The sequence below is a fragment of the Trichechus manatus genome, unplaced genomic scaffold (genome assembly GCF_000243295.1).
Source record: "Trichechus manatus latirostris isolate Lorelei unplaced genomic scaffold, TriManLat1.0 scaffold00079, whole genome shotgun sequence".
NCBI lineage: Eukaryota > Metazoa > Chordata > Mammalia > Sirenia > Trichechidae > Trichechus > Trichechus manatus.
The window spans coordinates 733,188-754,922 of record NW_004444015.1 but is presented as its reverse complement, the minus strand read 5'-3'; the positions used below and the strand labels follow the sequence as shown (position 1 = coordinate 754,922).

The following is a 21,735-nucleotide window of genomic DNA, read 5'->3' as shown; positions in this document are numbered from 1 at the left end:
AGTCGATACCAACTCATAGTGACCCTATAGGACAGGGTAGAACTGCCCCATAGGGTTTCCAAGGAGTGGCTGGTGGATTCAAACTGCCGACCTTTTGCTTAGCAGCTATAGCTCTTAACCACTGCGCCACCAGGAAAATTAGGCTTTGAAATTCCATAAATAGGAGCCATTTTGCCATTAGACTGTCAATTGTGGGCCAATATATATTTATTCCATCCACATTCTCACATGCACGTTTCATATTGGCAGAGAGAAACACTAAACTTTCTGACACAGAAATCCACAGCAGGTCAATGATATCTTTTAAAACTTTCACTCCGGAGTTGTCTTTATTCAACAGGCTCAACATAACCTTGCCTTCTGCTTTGATTTAATTTGCTACACACGAAGAAAAATGGCACCAAATCCTCTCCCGGCCATTTTCATCAGTTTCTCTTTGAGAGCTTATGAAAAAGCCCATTGAGCTCCACATTATACTTCGTATGGATTAATTGCAAGTGATTGTATTGGTCATAGTGATTGTGAATGCAAAGAAATAGTCATGATATCATGTTTATCCTACAGCGTCAGGTATATATAACCCAATACTCATTTAGAACAATGGGAAAATTGGACTCATTGAATTGTACCTTGTGTTTTCAGATTACTATGATTATGTTATATGGGTATAACAAAGGAGTTTTGCCAAGTGAGAATAATAATAAAACACGAGTCATATTTTTAATAGTGGCCTACCACCTCCCATCTGTCAGTTTTTCATAGTACGGTGGCTTGTGCGTTGCTGTGATGTTGGAAGCTATGCCACTGGTATTTCAAATACCAGCAGGGCCACCCGTGGTGGACAGGTTACAGTGGAGCTTCCGGACTAAGACAGACTAGGAGGAAAGGCCTGGTGATCTACTTCTGAGAATTAGCCAGTGAAAATCCTGTGGATCACAACAAAATATTGTCTGATATAGTTCTGGAAGATGAGCCCCCTAGGTTGGAAGGCACTCAAAATACACAGTGACCTCAACGATGGATACGTGTGTGTGTGTGTGTGTGTGTGTGTGTGTGTGTGTGTGTGATATATTTATACTACACTACTTTTTGATAACAATATAATTGGGAGGTGGTCTTCTTATACAAGGGTTAAGAACATGGTTTGAAGTCATACAGACATCGTTTTGTGCTTTGACTTCATCACATATTAACTGTGTGACGTTGGGCAAGTTACTTGCCTTCTCTGAACTTCCTTTCCTCATCTTGGAGATTAAGTAAGATAAAGCATTTGCCTGGCACAATGTAAGTGCTCAACAAGCATTCCCATAAATAATAGCCATTTTAATGATCATTTTAACACTAAAGCAAGAGCAACACAAATAGCTTCCATTTTTTCACCTTACCTTTAACCAAAATCAGTATCCTGTGAAGCAATAAGTATGTAAAATGCTGGGCTGGTCTTCATATAGCACTCTGTGTGCCTTGGGGGCAGCCGCCACCAAGTGCTCACCCTAGAGTCTCAAGCATAGAGGGTTGGAGGTCAGTATTCGGCCATGGTCTGGGATGCTTAGTTAGGGAGCCCCACTGAAACTGAGCATTTTCTCTTTGGTGTGGCCCTTTCACTTACGGGCTAGATGTTAGGGTTGCATTTTCACCCTTTTCACTATTGAGTAGACCTGGAAAAGAAAAAGAGAAGGCAGGCAGCTTTCTTAACTCCCAGAAATACAACTCAGAGTGGCCAATTTCCCTGTAGAAATAGACACCATTCGAAAGGAGGCATGGATGGATTATTTACAGGAGTGGAGCATTTGCAGCTGTTCAAATGCATCTCTCTCCAGAAATTAACAACTGCTATTATTTTGTGCACTTAAATCATAACGCACAAAATGGGTTCGTTCATCTAACCTTCTCTTCTTGGTACTTCCAATTTGCTATCATTATATCACCTAGTCTCCTTGCTTTGATTGACTCAGTTGTTTAGACTGAACACGAGGTTATGGAAGCCAAGGCAATGACCGTGACCCCTTCTGCATCAGCTAATCTCACTGTGCTGTATAGCCAAAGACTCTAAGGAGTAGCTCTAGCCATTTTCCTGACACACCTGGCTGGAGGCAAAGCTGGGTTCTGACTTCCTAGTGATCCCGACTTCAGTGGGGAGAGGTGGAGTAGGGTGGGGAAGGGCAGAGTCTACACTGCTGGGTGACTGGAAAGTGAGCACATCAAAAAGATGCCAGACTTTGCCTCCTTTTTCTATGTCTTCTGTTCTTGCTTTCACACAGATTTCTCTAACATCTTTTCATCACAGTCTTAGCCATCACCACGTCATCACAGTATCTCAAACATTTTGAAGAGATACTATGTTTGGATAGTATTTTCAGGAGTAAGGTGGGACACTCCTCCTCCACCTGCTCCTTCTCAACAGAACACAGAAGAGACTCTGTAGAGGGATCCGTCCGATCATGTGTTTGCTTTCTGTATCACTCCTACCACTTAGTACAGGAGCCAGTGGAAGAAGCTCAATTAGAGCTTCTTGAAATGCTTAATTAAATTCAAATGAATTGAAGTGAAGCAAATGGAATGGTGAAGTACTGAGTCCCCAGTCACATGAGTCATGGAAGCCGTGGTTGCATAACATGATAAGAAGACCCTGGCCTTTTCAGTCAGATGGACCTCAGTTTAGTCCCAGGTCTTCCATTCACATGGCTGTGTGACCTTGGGAGAATCATTTCACCTCTCTGGACTGCGTTTGTCCTCATCTTTAAAATGAGCTGGAAGTTGGAAGGTTAGTGTGTAATACCCCTAGGGCCCTTTCTCTGTCAAGAGCCTATCCATGAGAGTTATTTCACTTATTGCCAGTCCATCCCCTCCATGTCCTCCAGCAGAGTTAGTAGATCTCATTCAGAGCTCTAATGCTTTGGGTCAAAGGCCTCCACCATATCTGGAATGACTGGCTTCCAGGAGCAGTCCTTTTTCAGAGTGTCCATCTTACTGTAAGTAACCGGAGTTTATAAAGATGGAAGTGTTGTCCCTGACAGAAGCATTTGGTTGTTTCCCCATTCCTTGAGTAGAGCAATAAAAGGGGAAGGATAGGTTGTATTGAATGAGCAAATGTCTTCCTTCATTCTAGCCTTGTCATGGCACCAGTAAGCTCATTTCACCACCAATTCATGACTCTTAAAATCAGTATTGACTGTGGATGTTGGTGGGAGGACAGTTTGCAGGGCATGTTTGGACTATAGACGAGCCCATAGGAATTTCCGTTGATGAGATGTAAAATGGCCAAGGAACAAGAGATAAAGGAGGACTCAGGACTGGAGTGTTGCGGTGCTGACCTTCAGTGCTTACCCTGAGTCCTCAATGCTTAGCAACTTTGGAGGCCTGGCTAGAGGAAAGGGTTGGTCTACTAGTGACAATATCAAGTGCTCTTCAAGGTACAGACCGAGTCATAATTGTATAGGTGATGGTCCTGCAAGATGCTTTTCTTCCTCTCTCAAGTTTTCAACATGCAATTTGGTAGCTTCCTTTAAGATCGTCAGTGTTTTGCCTTTTATGTTGATAGTCAGTTTGGAATTTGTGAAAACATTATTTGCTCTAAAGCAGAGACAAGTAGCCACTCATATTAGGGAGAAGTCTTCATTACAGCTCAACAACTTGCCTCCTGAATTGGTATGGCTTTGGTGGGAACTCTGTGGGTAAATCTACATTTACAGACCAGCAGCATGAAATAGTGAAACACAGGATTTGGAGGGCCAAAAACCCAGAGTCTAGTCTTCACCACTAAACCAAAAAAAAAAAAGAAAAAAGAAAAGAAAAAAAAAAGCCATCAAGTCAATTCCAACTCGTGACAATCCCATGTGCTACAGATTAGAACTGCTCCATAAGGTTTTTTGGCTGTAAGCTTTATAGAAGCATATCACCAGGCCTTTCTTCCATGGAGCCACTGGGTGGGTTCAAACCACCAATCTTTAGGTTAATTGCTGAGAGTGAAACATTTGTGCCACCCTGGGTCCATCTTCACCACTAACTAATCATAAAATCTCAAACAAAACATGGAACCGTGTGAGGCCTCAGTATTTTAGCTCTAAAACAATATTCTATCTTCTTTGCTCTTATCACAGAGTTGTTGAGAAGAAGAAATGATACTAGGGAAAGAGGTGGAGAGGACGTGAAAGGACTTTGTAACCCATCAAAAACTCTAAATTTCCAAGGAACTGTCTATTTGTACTGGCTGTGGTCTTTGTAGCAGTCAGAGTAGAAGACAGTCTTAATATCACCTTCATATGAATGCTCTCAGTCTGTTGTTTTTGTGTGCCACTAGGGTGCTGTTCTTAGAATTTTGAATTAAGAGGCTAATATCTTCACATTAATGATTTAAGAGACCTCACATGGGATTACATTATCATTCCTAGAACTGAGAAACTGAGAATCTTGAAAATGCTAATTGAAAAGCTTATCATTACATAATAGATGTTAGATGCTGCTTAAAAACTTTGCAACATCCTGATAAAGTGGCATGCGTTCCTTTTGAGCATGGATTGTAAAACAAAGGCAAGACATTTAGAAATTAATGACACATATTTGTTCTAAGTACACCTAAGTGCCAGGTGAGGTAATTTCAATGATTAGTGTGATCATAACGAATTTTTACTTACAGTATGTCCTCTGCCCGGAGCCTACTGAGTACCCAACTAAATGCACACTAAGTATTACCAATTGCCTCATTTAAATTACTATATTTTTTTAGTTTTACAAAATCTCTTTTCTTTATGATGCTCCATATGAATGAAGCCCCTAAAACTGATTCTAAGGATCTTCAAATAACACTTTACAGTGTAATATATATTTATCTTGAGTTGGGAGCATTTATAGATTCCAACTATATGTCTTCGCCACAAATCTTATTTTTTGTGCTCATGGCATCAGTGAGGATAAATAGAAGTTATGGTGTCTGTGAAGACTACTAGAGGGAAGTTCCCAATATCCTAATGTATCAGTGTCTCTTCATGTCTGTTTCTGATGGGCTCCAGCAGCAGGTCAACCTCTTTAGGTAAAGATAGGCTTCCTAAGAGTGAGCAGCAGTCATTGAAAGTAAATTAATGACAACCAGCATCTGCTGATCTCTTTGACAAGAAGGAATTCTTGCTGCCAACATTTAGAAACCAGTAGAAGTGGTCTCCATTGGAAACCAGGTTTTGACTTACCGCCCTGGGCTGCCAAAAGTATTGCAGTAGAAAATGCGAAAGTAAGTTGAACTTTGAATTATAATTTCAATGACTGTCTGGTGAAATGGATTCATGTTCTGGCACTGCACCTTTGAGGCTTTGGGTTGATTCGCGTAAGATAAAAATCTGTCTGGTCTGACAGTTGAAAAGGTCGCAAGCACACTTGATGTTCTGGTGGTCTCAGTACAATCCCAAATCTTGATTAAACAGGAAGATTTAGGAACTGTTACAGGGTTTTTCAAAATAATCTTTTCAAAAGAGTCATTTTGACATATTTCGGCTTCAAGTTTATTAACTTAGCCAAGTATAGATTATATTTTCCCTACCATTTAGCAATGACCTTTAGCTCAACCAGAAGCTCTCACACGATTGAGGCCCTTTGGCTTTTGGACTGCTTATCTTTGAAAATGACATCTAATTGTTATTGGGGTCTCCCTGATATTAAAAATTGCACTGCCCACATTTTAATGCTTCCGCTGTAATTCTAAAGCACATTTTCTGTTTCCATTATGGAAATACTTGTTGGAATGTCTTGACATTTTTACTTCTGTAGATCGTGCAGTCTCTGTACCTATGAAATATGTTGCTTTTAATTTTAAGTTGGAGACTCATCTATTAACTGGAGATCAGCTAGGTGAACACAAGTTGAAGCTTTGAAATTAATTTGCTTCAGACCACAGATTGATAGACTTGTTTTAATGAACGGGAGTCACCTCAGAGAGTAGATTCTAGGCCAACACTTTCATTTTGCATTTGGAGAAACTGTGACTTGCCCAAGGTCATACAGTTTGTCAGTGGACCAACAGAGTTTCAAAATGGTTGGTTCAAGAACGTTAACTAAGACAGATCTCTTGAAACACTAAAGGCATCCTGCAGGTGGGGCAGAATGCTATATGCTGGTGCCCAGCATGCGCAGAGAGCCTTGAGTTCCACATCAGATTAATCCACCGCATTTTCTGTTCCTATCCAATTACATTTGACTATGCGAAAATTAAAGCGCTCTCAGGAAACATCATTCCTTCTTTCCAAAATGCCATAGTCACTGCCTATCTGAATCTTTTGTCTTCTTTAAAGTCAAGATCAAATCTCACTTCCTTGCTCGACCACCCTAAGTCCATGGGCCATTTTCTCTGATTTCCTATTACAGTTATTGGCAGAGCCATTCATCTGGCTCTTAAAGCAGAAGCAACACACAGTCTGGATTTTTCTAGGATAGTTCTGATTTAAAATAGTAACTTTCATTCTCGCCATAACTAGATATTCTGGAAGTTCCCGTGCTGAGCCAACTAAATCACGTTACACAAACTGCTTTTCGGACCCACTAAAAGAAAAATCCTTTGGCTGTGTGCCTGATTCAGGGTTCAGAAAATATATGCTAATTTGCTCTGTCATTACTCATTTGTCTACCCATCTAGAGTATATGCACCCTGTGGACAGATATTGTTTATCATCTAATGAATTTCCCATGTTTAGTTCAATGTTTCGTGCTTAATGGGGGTGCAATCGTATATTTTCCTTTGGGGATTATTTCCTTAACATAAACAGATTTTCCAAACACCAACTTTGGGAGTACCTCAACACGTTGATTCTGGTCAGGAGTAGAGTGCAGTGCTTTGACTAGGGATTTATTGCATTTGTCTCATTACTGTGTTGTGCTTGTACCTGGAATTATAAACCGCTGTCATGTATCTTTTATCCTGCATACTTCCGTGGCTAAGAAATGATCAGTCTCTGGTCTTCATATGAATTTGAGGCAATCTCGGACCATTGGTGCCACGCATATGTTGTCCGCTTTAATTGACACTCAGTCAGGCACCATTAACTGCGGGACACCATGCATCACTCCCTTTTTGGTCTTCAATGTATAATGCAATGGGCTCGAGATGCTCCACAGAGCAGGCACACACTTAATGTCACTGACCTTTTCTTTACGACACGCACTCTGTCAAGGGTCTGTGTTTTGCAGAGTGATTTTCTGGGAATGTGCCATGCCCTTCCATGAGCCAAGAGTTTCAGAGTGTCCCATAAACACTAGGGAGATGAAGCCTTGGGACCACCTCTCAAGCTAACTGGAGGTACTAAGTAAGGCCCAGGGGAAGTTTAAGAAACAAGCACTTCTTGTATTTGTTCTAGTGATTTTTCTGCCAACCAAAAAGTGTAACAAATGAAGCGTTTTCAAATAAAAGCATCGGAATAAACTCCAATTCTGTGGAGCGATTTCCTGGACACACACACAGGTGCATTTTGGGGAAGGATGGAGGTCACAGGAGACGGGCAACAAAGCCAGGTCACTAACAAAGCCAGTAAGGAAAAGGCCAGGCTGTGAATCATTTATAACTGAACAGAGCGGTAATTTCACAACTCTCGCTTTTCAAATATTATACCATCTTCATGACAATCAAACTATTACTCGGACAGTGTTTATGTATCAGGAGACCAATCTAGAGACTGATGACCTCAAAATGGAGGTTGTCTTTCAACTCATTTGAAATGCAAACTGAGTAGAAAATCTATAGCTACCGTGGCATATTTTTTTAAACCCAAATCAGGCACCTACGTTGACCTCCTATTTACATTTCTTTGAGAAGGAAAAAAAAAAATCACATAAAAGCTGTCAAGAAACACATTTCACAGCAGGCAAATTAATTGGTTTTACAGTATTTGAATGGAGGGTTTGTCAAATAAAACATCCCGTGACAGTTGATAGTGTCATTTAGAGCCAGAAAATTATTGGCTTATTTGTTATTGGACAAAAGGAAGGCAAACATTTTGTATTAGGAAGTTTTAATGTGTTTAAAATCCTCATTAGGGATTAATGGACATGCTTGCTTAGCAAAGCGCCTCATTAATTTGAGGCTAAACAGTTACTTCCATGTTTCCATCTCAGTGTTGTTTCTGAACGTTTTTCCCCTTCGCTTTAATTAGATCTTGCATTTGAGTTTGGGCTCTACACCATCGGAGATGTGGAATTAATTAATGAGATTTCTAAATCTAATGGAAGTGAGTTATTCTTAGCTATCATTTCATTTTCATAGCAGTTAAACCCCATGCAAGTGGGCTCAGATCTAAGAGATTTCAGAAGTAGAGGGGAAAAAAAAAGTGAACTTCCCTGAGGATATTTAGCAGCGTCGCTCAGCGTTAATAGATAAAAATGTTTTAATTGGAGTTATAAATAATAGGGGTGCTGGCGAGGATTCCGTTCCCAGGCACACAGCTTGTTCTTCTGGATCATCACATCAGTGGTAACTCTTTCTGCAGAATCACAGTGTCATCCACTGGCAATTAAGACAACCTGAAGGTGCGGGGTTTAGAGAATCAATATGGCGCCAGGTTCGTTAGAGGTTAGTCTGCAAGTTGGAGCCGCTTTCTATCAAGTGTGTTCTGTTGTCCCATTTTTACTGAGGGCATGTCTGCGTACAATTTAGAAAGTCTCTTCCGCTTACACTGCGTTAAGGAAAATTTAGCTAGAAAAAAAAATCAAATGGAAATCTGGATTTTTCATTTTAACACAGACGTTTAAAGCATTAGCTATGTATTTAGAAGAAGAATGTAGTCGTTTTTTTAGGGTGAGGGATGGTGAATGTCAAGGAAAGACCTTTCTTTTCTAAAAGACAGTCAAAAATAAGAGGCAAAGATACATACTGAAAAGGTGCTTTAGTAAATGGGGTTGCAGTGCTTAATTTAAGACCCTTTAATGTGCCTGTGGAAATGTCTTCAGAAGCAACCAGAAAATCCTGAACTCCCACTTTGGTTTTTTTCACTGAGGAAGTCCTTGTTTCTTGAGTAAACCATAAGTGCTTTGAAGAACTTGTCAATCTATGATGTATTTTAAAAGATAATTTCATTTTAAAATGTTTCATGCTAACAGTCACTTTGTAAATGTATAAAATGCATGCTTAAATACAAAATATTTAAAAGATTAAAAGTAGCTCTTCTTTAAACAATTTGAAGACGCCTTCAAATGTTATATAGGAATTATCTTTCTGTGGAGATACAGGTTAATCGAGTTCTCTGTGCTCCTCTAAAGACAAAGTTGAGTTCATTTCACCCTGGAGAGGAGATCATCAAGCCTTAGGGCCATATTTGGCCCCGGACTTCATTTCTTCTGGCCTTCTGGGTAATATTATAGGAGTCACCACTGTAGGATCCCAGCAAATCATTGCTCCTACTGCTGGGCTCTCTGCTTATTCCATTCAGAATGAAGCCTCTTATAGATTAGAACAGTTGGAGAACTGGGAACTGTGGTTAATTAGCTAATCAGTTTGAAAGTGCAGTAGGAGACAGTGAAGAACAGAGTGTGACCTCCATCTAAATCGTCAGAGCTACTTAGCTTCCAACTGTCTTCTTTCCCCCTGCCTCCTTCTTCCTTTATCTCCCCCTTCACCCTGTGGGTACATTTTTTTCTGTGTTTCATGCTATAGCTCTTTCTCCCTCTCCCTTCAACATTGCCAGATAGTTCTATTGTATTTCGCTAGCAAACTCATGCTTTCCTGTTCTCCAAGACAACTCTTTCACACTTTCCTTTCTGCTCAAATCCCCGATAGCCACCTCCCCTTCTCAGCTAATGACTTTACCACATACTTCATAGAGAAAAATAGACACAATCAGACAAGAACTACCTCATCTTTTCATCTTTAATTGCTCCAGCCCAGCTGCTTAGGTACCCAGGCACTCTGCCTTCCCTCCTGTTACAATGGAAGAAGTGTCCAGAAGCGTCCCGGCTCTGATTTCAGGCCAACCTCTCCAATTGTGTCCTGATCTGCTCTCTTCTTCTCAAGGACTTTGCTTTTACAATCATTCACTTTCTCTTCTGCTTCCTGCTACCCTTCTCTCCTCTCTACTGAGTTAATCCCATTGGTATGTAAGTATGGCTTAATATCATCCCTCTTCAAAAAAAAAACCTTGGCCCCACGTTGCCACTACCTGTCACCCCATTTCTCCGCTCCCTTTCACAGTAAAATCCCTCAGAGAATTGCTGCAATTACTCTCTCCATTTCCAGCCCTCCAACTCTCTCTTCAGCACACTCCAATCAGGTTTGTATCCCCACCGTGCCACTGAAACAGCTCTGACCAAGGTCATCAGCGACCTAGATCTTGCCAAAGCCAATGGCCAATTCTGCATCCTTATCTTACGTAATGGCCACTTTCTCCTTGAAGCTCTAGCCTTCCAGGACACCGAGCTCACCTGATTTTCCTCCTCCCCTGCTAGCTATACCTAGAAGTGTTTGTTTGCCTTTGGAATATATGGCACGTGATAGATAGTATGCTGCATTATGTGGAATGTGGACTCCTGGGACACTCCTTGTCTCTTGAGTAGACAGTCTTTTGGTTCAGCTTCATTTTAGGATTTACTGTTTTATAGATGAAGCCTATAGTACATGCATGCTACATATGGTATTTAAAAAAAAAGCCTGTTGCTGTCAAGTCAATTCCGACTCATAGCGACCCTATAGGACAGAGTAGAACTGCCCTGTAAGGTTTCCAAAGAGCAGCCAGCCGGTGGATTCAAACTACAGACCTTTTAGTTAGCAGCCAAGCTCTGAACCACTGCACCACCAGGGCTCCCCATATTATATACTCTTCTTAATTACATTTCTATTGGTAAGTACAAAAATTCGTTTGCATTTTCCATGCATTTAAAAAAAAAAGAGAGAGGTAATGTACCTGGAATTTGACAATGAGTGTGAGTAATCCACACAGAAATTTATCCATGGGTAGGAGATAGAGGGAGCCCTGGTGGCGCAGTGGTTAAGAGCTATGGCTGCTCACCAAAAGGTCGGCAGTTCGAAGACACCAGTCGCTCCTTGGAAACCTTATGGGGCAATGCTGCTCCTTCCTATAGGGTCACTATGAGTCAGAATCAACTCAACAGCAGTGGATTTGGTTTTCGGTTGGTTTTAGGAGATAGAGAATGGAAAGTTAAAAGTGGACTACTATATAGAATGAACTATATAAAATAGAAGTGAATAAAATACAAGATGAATAAAAGCATAGAATTCAAGATACCTTAGACATCATCTCTCCTGGTGACCAGTCCAGGGTGGAAGTGATGTTGTTATTTTGTTGCAAAATGGGAACTATAAGGACAATTGTATGTGTGTCTGTGTCTGTGTTAGTGTGTCTGTGAGTGTATGTGAGTGTGTGTTTGTATGAGTCTGTGTGTACATGTGTGTGAGTGTGTTTGAGTGTGTGTATGGAGTGAGTACATGTATGTGTCTGTGTGAGTGCGTATTTGTATGTGTTCGTGTGTGTGTCTGATGTTGGCATAATTTGCTAATTGTCCTATCTTGAGAATAAACTATCCTTTATTCAAAGATTATGTCCTTCCTACCTTTTGGGTGTTATAATGTTCTTTCTTTTACAAAACAATAGTGAGAGTGGCTGTTTTCCTAATGTCCTTTCTTGACAAAATAAAAATTTGGTCATTTTATATGGATCCCCTATTAGTTATTTTTTTTTTTTTTTTTTACTGTTATGTGAAATACAAAACACTGGGAACTTGTAATATATCCCCATGCCTTCAATGTGTTAAGTTGGAGAGTGAGGAAGTGACTTGCCCCAACTCACACCGCTAGTTAGTGCTAGAGCTTGGACCTGGAACTTCTCTTTCCTGTCTCCCAGTATGTGTTTCTTTTCACTACTTTGCAAGATCATAGTTACCTGAAAGAGAGATCGCTGCTTTGCGATTGTTTAGTTGCTCTCGGTTATAAGAGTTTGCTATGAGGATAGAGCGCTCATGAGCATGTGACAATTCTAACATTTACTCTAACGGCCAAAATTCAGAAATGAACTTACTTCTCGATATGTCTTTTCTATATGCCTCCATCATGCGGGCTAGCCTTGTAACTTAGATCATGCATGGTAGTGTGGCCATGGATAGAGTTCAGAAATCACCCTCCTCTACTCCAATGTGTACATCTGTATTTTTACAGTCTCTTTTACTAGAAGAGATTATGGGCCTGCACACAAGATAGCCGTTAGCATTAATGGAAGTGCAGGAAGTAGGAATTTAGTGAAATCATGACTTTTATCCTAAATGGTCCTTGATTGCAGTGCTAGGACTTAGACAGGACAGATGTGGGTATCTGCCGGCCCTGAGGAATTTCAGATGGAAGGTCCCATGGCCCGCAGACACACCAAGGAGAGCACAGGCAGGAAAGGACAAGCAAGTTGGGTCAGAGTTGGCCAGACTGGCCTGCGGAGGCAGGAAGACAGCTTGAGCCTGGGCTGCCAAGACAGGAATCTAGGCAAGAAGCCTGGAGAAGGTGTAAGTAGGATGCCTGGTCCTGGGGGCCTGAGTCTGGGCACTGACAGCCACAGCCACAGCAGCAGCAGCCACAGTGACCTCACTGCCCAGCCCAGGTGATCAACCCGAGGCAGGGCTTCCTTGGGGGAAAGCCAGTCAGGCAGCTAGGCCCTTCCAGACAGTTCTTGGTTTCTTACAGTAATATCTCCAGATGGGCATCTTGTTTTTCTCTAAGACCCCTAACCCCCCTGTTTGTAGCTCACTCTTCTATAGTAACTAGTTATTAGACCAAATAAATGAACAGTGAGCTAATGGCTATTCAGAGCCCACTGAATAAAGTACTCTTCACTCAAAATTCCATCTGCCATTAGGTACTCTCAGCTGATGATGGGCCTTTCTGCATATGCATTCTGCCATTGCCCATACCTAATGTAATCAGTGAAGAGATGTCCTCCTAATGAAGCACTGTGCCTGTCCCTCCCCTAACCCTCCCCCACCCCCTTCTCTCCCTGTTGTCTTACCCCCTCGAGTCCCATCTCCAGCCTCCTTTGTCACCTTCAGTGAGAGCCAGCAGATGGAGCAGGAGCCTGAGACTCCTGACACACTGGGCCCCTGAATAGGATTTAGTAATTGGTGGTATTCGCAAGATGTCATGGGGGCCGATTTACAAGGCAGCGCAACTAGCACATCAGTGGGCCCCAGGCTCAAGGTGCTGAAACCTTTCTAGAGGCCTTAGAGGAAACTTAGACTCTAAAGGTGCCAATGGAGACGGACCTTCTACTAGCCTTTCAGACTTAACATGTATCCACTACTCGGCGATGGAACTTCATACGCCTCACTCCATTGCAACCTCCCAACGATCCTGCACGCGATTATTTTTATTCCTCTCATACGGATAGGAAAACAGAGGCTCAGAGAAGTTCACGTTACTTGCCCAAGGTCGGAAAGCAAATCAAGTTATCAGAGCAGGGATTTCAATCCAAGTCTGTCCAGCTTCAAAGACCATGCTCTATTCACTACCCCTCAGTGCCCCAAGAAAATATAGTAAATTATTCCATGTATTTGCTCAAATAAATAAAAGTTGATTGCTACCTCCCTCTTTTTCACTCTTCTTTCCGTGTAAGATTCTCTACAAAGGATCTTTTTCTGTACTTCTAAAATGGCATGTGTTAAATTCCGTTGGTTGCCATGCTCTATTTTTGTTCTTCCTTTCTTAGACAGAATAGTGAATATTAGCTTGTTTTACATGGGGCATTTTGACCACGTAACTTCCTTAAAAATTGGCTAGAAGCAGTATTTTAAAGTAAACAACTCTGTGGACCCCAAGGACTTTGGCCGTATTCAAATGAAATTGGAAGATGAGTTGGTGGTAGCATGTAACTGTTGTGAAACCTTTTTGTTGTTGTTGTTTTGATTAAAGTTCTATTACCTGAGGACTTCCGTCTGCAGCTTATGTAATATTAACTGTTCCCGTTTAATCATAGACTCATGAATACAAACTAGACTAGGGACAGGTTAAGGTGAGGCGGTGAGGCGGGAAGCAAGGGACAGAAGGATCCTAATGTGAACTGGGTTTGTAGTTTTCCAAATTCATTGTTTGAAAACTGGGACTCCCTGGATGGGGAGATACAGGGATCCCAAAACACATGCCAATTGGAACTTCGGCGGCTGCTGGTCCCCTGATTTTACAAATGACTAATGATGGAGATGAAAACATTTTAAAAGACTGAAAGCTCACCGGGTAGTCCGACAGCATAACCTGACTTTTAATTTGATTAGTAATACTTTGTCAGGGGAGCTGTGTCCCATCAATCGGTCATTTGGTAAATGTGGCAGTTTGTTCACGAAAGTGCAAACAGAGTCCGTTTGGAAGCTGCTGTCTTAGCAGTGTGTGTGACTCAATGTGTACTCGTTAGAGGAATCCAAGCTTTCGCTGGTAATTAAACTGGCGATTTTTGAGTTTCGCTTTGAAAGATCTTTGTCAAAATGGAATGTCTAGAATAGTGGGTTTTGATTGCCAGGTATTGTGGGACAGCTTCAAGATGATTTTATAAAAAAAAAAAAAAATGACCTCTTTCCCTTCAAAATCCCTCAATAATACCGTACTCAGAGACATGCAGGGAGCTCCTCCGGGTTAGCCGTGTGTGATCATTATTCTTTTGCTGTTTTACAATAATCTCCATGTTTTCTGTTAGTGCTAGCTGCTGTTTATGTTTCCCAATGCCACAAGCAGGGTATTTTTGGTATCTTGCATTACCCTAAGCGCCAGGAAGTGTGCTCCAAACTGATTAATTTCCGAATGATTAAAACATCCTATGCAATTCATTTATTGTTGCTGCCGTTAATTGAATATTTGATGCTTTAAAGGTAACCTGATTCTTTCCTAAGATATGGATTTGTCACCAGGCAGATGATCTGTGCGTGGTCGCTCGGTGGCTACATGGGGTGGCAGCCTGCACTGTCACATGCAGAGGGGTAGGCACTTGGGAGGGCTTGCTGTCCACTCACCACCTGCCCGACGTGCGCCTCCTCCCTCCCTGGCCTGCAGAGAGGACCACGTCGGTGCCCGGCTCAAGAGGGTCGTGGGGGCCAGGAGCGAGAGCCCGGGCTCCCTGGCGGGCGGCGTGCAGCTTGCTTTCTGCTCCAGGAGGAGGGGGCGGCGAGGGGGAACGCAAAAGGACTCTGCCGCTCTGAGTGGCTAACTTGCGCTTTGTGGACTATCTGAATACTCAAGTGTGGATTTAAAGGGAGGAGAAGGTGGCTCAGGCAGTAAGCAGCCGCTTGGCAACTCCACGGGTAGCAGTTCTAATCCCGGTGTCACCACTAGTTCTCTTCAGTGGCACACCTGTCCGAGTGACTGCTCCAGAATTCCTGCCATAGTTGTGTGGGGGAGAGAGAGAGCCAGGGAGCCAGAGAGAGAGCAACTGGACCAGATTGGGGGCCGAGCCCCAGGCTGAGGTCAGCTTTCTTCCAGTGCGCACAGTGACCCCGGCGTACTCTGCAGGTGGCTTGGGAACCAAAGTGGCTGCTGGCAGCCCCGCCACTCCGCGGCCATGTCAAACCTGTGGCCTCTCACTCCCATATGGGGTGAGGAATACAGTGGCGACCTCGGCGGCTGGGAGCTTCTGTCGGACTTGGCTCTGTCTGGGAACCCGGTAGGTACTTTTCCCTGGCCGCTCAAGCAGACCCCCATTTGGCATTGCCGTGTCTTTCCTGTGTAAGTGTTGTCTCCCCACTTTGCGGACCGTCTCGAAGGCAGAGACTATGTTGTCTTCAGTGTCTTTCAACCCTCCCCCTTGGCACCATCCTGAGCACAGTGTGAGCTCAATCAGGATTTGTTGTCTAAAGAAGTAAATGGGGGACCTGCTGAATAGGCGGGCAGATGAATGAAGGCGATCCTATTACCCTTGTGGTGACTACCTCACAATGTGGGTCCCAGTGGGCCTCTAATTGTTTGGTGTCTCGTCCCCTCCAGACATTTCACTCTGAGAGGAGGCCAAGTCTCTGAGTTCTTTGTCTTACCAGCCCCCTCCCCACGCCTAGCACTGTTCTAGGCACTTAGGAGATGCTTGCTGGCTAATTAAAAAGCACTTGCAGGGGGAGAAAAGCCCTTGTGGCCCAGATATAGTTGTATTGAGACAAAAACAGCTGGAGGGCAGGGCTAGATGGATTTGAGGAGCTAGTGACTCCACGAGACTGTTGGATTCCAGTATTTTCTTTTTTTAAAAAAAATCTACAGGCTGGGTATGGATGCATATTGATTCGACTGCCGTTGTCTATAGAGTCTGTCCCGCTCCTGAGTGTCCCGACTTCAGAGTTGCTGCAAAGCCCCAGAGTCCACAACTTTTCCTATTTTGACAGCATTTCTCCCCATAAGGAAATGGACATTTATAATTCCAGGTGTAGAGATGATATTTGCAGTTGACAAGAGTGAGTCAGATTTTGCCTTGAAAAGATGAGAAGCCTGGACTTAATAATAATAGCAGTGAGGAGAACAACCACGCGAGAGGTAATAACCTGACTCATCGTGTGGGGCTTTGCGGGTTACAAAGCACATTCACATCGCTTCGCTCATTTGATGCGTTCAGAAACCCTGTGAGATTTGAAAGGGGCAGGCATTATTATTATTATTATCACTTATTTTACAGTTGGGAAAACTGGAGCTCAGGGGGATACAATGTTCTGTTGCCAACTGGTAGGGCCAGGACTCACACCCAACTCCTTTGATTCATAGGCAAATGTTCTTGCTGTGTCTGCTTATTGCTGACATTTTGTCCTATTTCACTTCAGACTCACATTGATGCCTTTGTGTGGGGAAAGGGGAACAAAGACCTTTTCGTGAGACTGGGCTGTAGGCAGCCCCCACGATAGAATGCAATAATGATGTTTGCTAGAGTATTGAGCGATGGCATGAGATTTTATTTGCAGTTGAGAATAATCAGTTGACGTCTATAATCCTGTCATATGTTAGCCCAGCACCTGCCAGTGTGTGCTCTACAAACACTCATTCCATAAAGTAGCAATAGTTGTTAATTGGAGGGGAAAAAAATCCAAACAATAAAACTCAAGAATTCAATGGTCAAGAAAGTTTTCCAAGTGCTACATTAAACCAATTAGGCAGGTATCTCCAAGCCTTTCATTTGCATTATGGATCTTTAAGAGTTGGATGTGGATTACACAATTTCCCAAACATATTTGGACACGGAACCTTTTCTTTTCTCCTGGCAACCTGTTACCATGTTGCAGAACTAGGGGGACCGTCTCCTTTGTAGTCCATACCACAACTGCAGTCGTATATTATGTGATTCTTCATATCCACCTTCCCCTCATGCCTGCAAACTTCATGAGACAGAAGGCTCTGTCTCGTTTTGTATCTCTGCCTAGCACAATGCCTGGTGGCCGAGTCCTGGGCCCTCAAACAATATTTGTGAATGAATGAATGACCTGTACTAAGCCAAACCACGTGTAGTTCCCTATCTAAAAATCTGTATTTAAGGTCCTTTATACTGTGTACCCAGATGACTTTTTCATACTACTGTTTCTTCCACCCAGTATTAGAGTATTATAGATATTGAAAGGATGATTGTATAATTTATCATCCAAACTGGGACACTGTTGAGGGTGGAAGGAGACACATCGGGATATCAAGTGTAAACTGGGACTGGCCTGGTTAACCCAGGATGGTTGACACCCTCAATACTGGTGACCTGGTCTCAGCCTGACTCCCCCACTTGGGATTTGATGCTCCTTGGAGCAGTAACTTCTCTTACATATAGAAGGTATTCTGTATTCCTAATGGAATGAACGGATGTACAATGGTGACTTTAATGCTAATTTAGGATATGCTGGCGATTCTAGTCTGTGTTTTTTGAAGTTGAGGAAAATTGATGCCACAGTCTATTCTCCATTTCCCCAAATGTGGTTGAGTTCATACTTCAATCTTTCTCAGAACAACTAGGGGACATGACTTAATTGTCCTTGCAAGAGGTGTGGGATACAGACAGTCTGTGACACTGCTCCCTTCCAGGGCTGACCTTTCACCTCCCTAGGCAGTTAATTAACTCCTCTACTTACCAGACCTGGAAGGACATGAAGTGATCAGACTGCAATCCTGGGGAGGTGAAGGTAGGACGGGGAGAGTCAAGAGTGTTTGAGGGAATGCCTATAACCTCCACAGGTGACATCGTGGCTGGCAGACCTTTCTCCAGCTGGTTGTCCCACTGCCAAGTCCCTCACCACGCACTGCCTTGGAGCTAGGTGTCTTATTTCGGCATTTGGCTTCCTCCTTCCACTCACTATGGAGAAAAAGGGCCATGTGCCTGACACGGAGCAGGTCCTCAGCACATTTCTACTAGTTGATTGCCTTTTGATTGATTGGGAGAGATGGCTCATGGGATTCACTTTGTGAATGGCAAGCATACAATTTGCACAGGAGTTTAGCCTTAGTGTTTTGGATCAGAAGTGTAGGCTTTTGGTTAGACATCCAAGCTAAAAGAAAACTCAATTTAATCATAGAAATGTTTTGTGTAGGGCTCATCTTTTTTTTAAAAAATTTTATTGTGCTAAAATGCACGTAACAAAAATTCGCCAGTTGAACCATTTTTAAGTGTACAATTCAGTGACGTTAGTTACATTTACCATGTTGTGCTGCCATCATCATTATTTCTAAAAGTTTTTCATCACCCCGAACAGAAACTCAGTGCCCCAACTCCCCACTCCCTCAGGCCCTGGTAACCACTAATAAACATTTGTCTCTCTGCATTTGCCTGTTCTGGATATTTCATATAACTGGACTCATACAGTATGTGGGACTTCATGACTGGTTTATTTCACTCAGCATAATGTTTTCAAGGTTCATGCATGTTGTAGCATGTATCAGAACTCCATTTCTCTTTATGGCTGAAGAATATTCTATTGCATGTATACACCACATTCTGTTTATCCATTCATGGACACTTGGATTGTTTTCACCTTTTGGCTGTTGTGAATAATGCTGCACCAAATATTGGTGGCCACGCATCTGTTCGTGCTCCTGCTTTCAAGTCTTTTGGGTGTATACATATAGGCCTCATCTTCTAAAACTCTAAGTTTAGGAATAATATACTAATATTCCAGAAGGTCAGAAGGACCTTAGCGATCACAGAGTCAAGCTCCCTCTTTGGATAGATGAGCAAAGTAAAGCCTGGGGGTAGGGAGGACGGATGGCTCATGTCTCAGAGCAAATCAGGGACAAGCGAGTCCCTTTCTTTCTTCACCTTGCCCTGTGGTCTTACTGCTTCATTCAAGTGAAACAAAATTGGCCGTTTGCTATAATTATTGCTTTGCATTTAATAGGAAAAGAATTGATAGCTAGATGGTCTTTATTTGCAATTTTTTTTCCTACAGAGTAAACCATTATACAGTCAGCTTCTCTGAGAATAACTAGATTATGTTTAATTGTTTTGTTTTTAGGTAAGCCTTCCCAGTGATCCGAGCTGTGTTGAGGAAATCTTGCGGGTGAGTTTAAACCTTTATTTCTGTGCCTTTTAATAATGAAGCAATGTATCTGCTTAAGCTGTTTCAAGTAATTACTGTTCTGCTTCAAGGAGGATCGTGCTGGGGAATCCTAGCATCCTACCTCAAGATCCTTCTGCTTCTGTCACCTGTGTCATTTCTCACCTGTCCTTTCCCCATCCTCTAACCAAGCTGGTCTTCTGCTGAGCTTACTAAGCTTCTTTCCCATTCCCTCGGGTCTTACTTTTGAGTCTTGGACAGAGAACTCATCACTTCCTTTAGGAAAGTGAGTCCTCATTCAAGCATTGTGAGTTACCTTAAATCTTGGTTTTTCTGGTTTCTGGCATCTCAACTCAAGCTCACTGACTCTTTCTGCATTATTGATGGAACGTGGCTATGGAGACCATGGCCTATAATTAGGGGATGTTGTGGGAAATGGTACTAATGAGAATGAATTTATGCACGGGAGTGGAGTGGCATGGAGGCTGAAACAAAGTTGAAAAAGGCTGCTAGAACCTATGCCAAAGTAAACAATTAAACCACAATGAAAAACAAAAGCAGAGTCCCCACCCCGCAAAAGAAGTATCCACTCTCTCTGGCTACTGGCATCATAAGGCAATATGAGTTATTAAGAATAGGAGTCAAGAGATGTGAGTTTTTCAGTCATGGCTCTACCATTTGTCACCTCTGTGACTTCATCTTTCTGAATCTCCCTTCTTCATCTCTAACGGAGAACAATACCAGCCCTAAGTCCCTTATAAGCTACTAGGCCGTGCATAAATGCTCATTATTATGATAAATGATCATCAGTGCAGCCCTGAGAAAACCATGTAAACTTTCAGTGTGGACAAAATACCATCCAGGTGTCAGGAAGTATCCAGGTGACACTTCCCACAGTCACCTCTACTCCCTCCTGGGCCTGGGCCTGGGCCTGCGCCTGCTAAGTGCCTTCTTAAACCTGTTGCCAACAAGCTGATTACAACTTACGGTGACCCCATGTGTGTCAGTGTGAACCATAGGGTTTTCAATGGCTGCGACCTTTAGGAAGTAGATCGCCAGGTCTTTCTTCCAAGACGCCTCTGTGGGGATTCCAACCACCAACCTTCGATTTGCAGCTGAGTGCTTAACCATTTGTGCAACCCAGGGACTCCCAAGTGCCTTCTTAAGAAGAAAAAATTGCCATCGAGTTGATTCCGCCTCATAGCAACCCTATAGTACACAGTAGAACCGCCCCATAGGGTTTTCAAGCCTGTAAATCTGTACAGAAGCAGACTGCCACATCTTTCTCACATGTGGCTCGTGGATTCGAACCGCTGACCTTTCAGTTAGCAGCCCAGTATATAACCACTGCGCCACCAGCACTCCTTAAGTGCCTTCTTAGCAGCCCAATATTCAGAAGCAAGCCCTGTGAAAATGCAGCCCAAGGAGTAAGAAAGAGCAGAAAGCTGTTGCACATCTAGTTGGCTTGTCACCTGATTTCCCCTTCTATGGATATTCATGCACCTGTTTCAGCCCAAGAACAGTATTGTTGACTGTTCAACAGATAGTCATATCACGCTGATCAGAGGTGAGACTGTGTGGCTGTTTGTATAGGATAAGAGCCCACCAGGCCTGGGTCATCTCTCCCTGGGGCCCAAGGGCAGGGTTGGAGGGGGGTGGCTGTTGTGAAATCCACAAATGTGATGCACCCTGGGGACCTAGCCACTTGCTCCTTCCCATTGGGGAAGTAACATTCAAAAAGATGTCTTATTCTGGTCTAGACTGTACCCTTGTTTTCCTCTATTCTCCCCTGGGTCTCAAGCATAAATGGCTTCAGTGGTCTTTTCTGAAATCCCAAAGGAATGCTGGACTCACTCATCTCAAAATTGCCACCTAATTTGTCCCAGTTGGAATTCCTTCCTTCAGAGCAGCCCAGCGCCCGTGCCTAGGTGGCTCGCACGGTGACTAAGCGAGGGGAACAGGGCAAACACCTGTCGGAGGCCAGCGACTCCAGTCTGCTTGAGAAGCCACTAGAAAAACAACAGAATGCCACTTAAACAACAAAAGAAAAGGAGCCGTTTGCCTCAGTAAGCTTGTAAAAGATAGTACCCTTTGAGAAAGTAACAAAAGTCCTTCTGTTGTTCTTGAAAGAGAATCTAGGGGAACGTGGTTTTTTTTTTTTTTTTTCCCTCTCTCTTTTCTTCTGATTGACTATGGATTGTATAGAATTCTTTTTGCAACAACACCACTAATGAGTGAGCTTTCCTTTATTGAAGAATTAAATGTTTCATTCCCCATGCTTAGAATAGAAAT

The 21,735-nt window shown here is 42.8% G+C and overlaps 1 protein-coding gene across 1 annotated transcript in view; it reads left to right on the top strand.

Annotated features, from left to right (window-relative positions):
* Positions 1 to 21,735, top strand: part of AFF2 (ALF transcription elongation factor 2) — a 543,144-nt gene that overhangs the window by 311,298 nt on the left and 210,111 nt on the right. Inside the window, exon 4 of the mRNA XM_023735455.1 lies at positions 19,402 to 19,446. Within this exon, the coding sequence (XP_023591223.1) occupies positions 19,402 to 19,446 (45 nt within the window). The remainder of the gene's footprint in view (positions 1 to 19,401; positions 19,447 to 21,735) is intronic.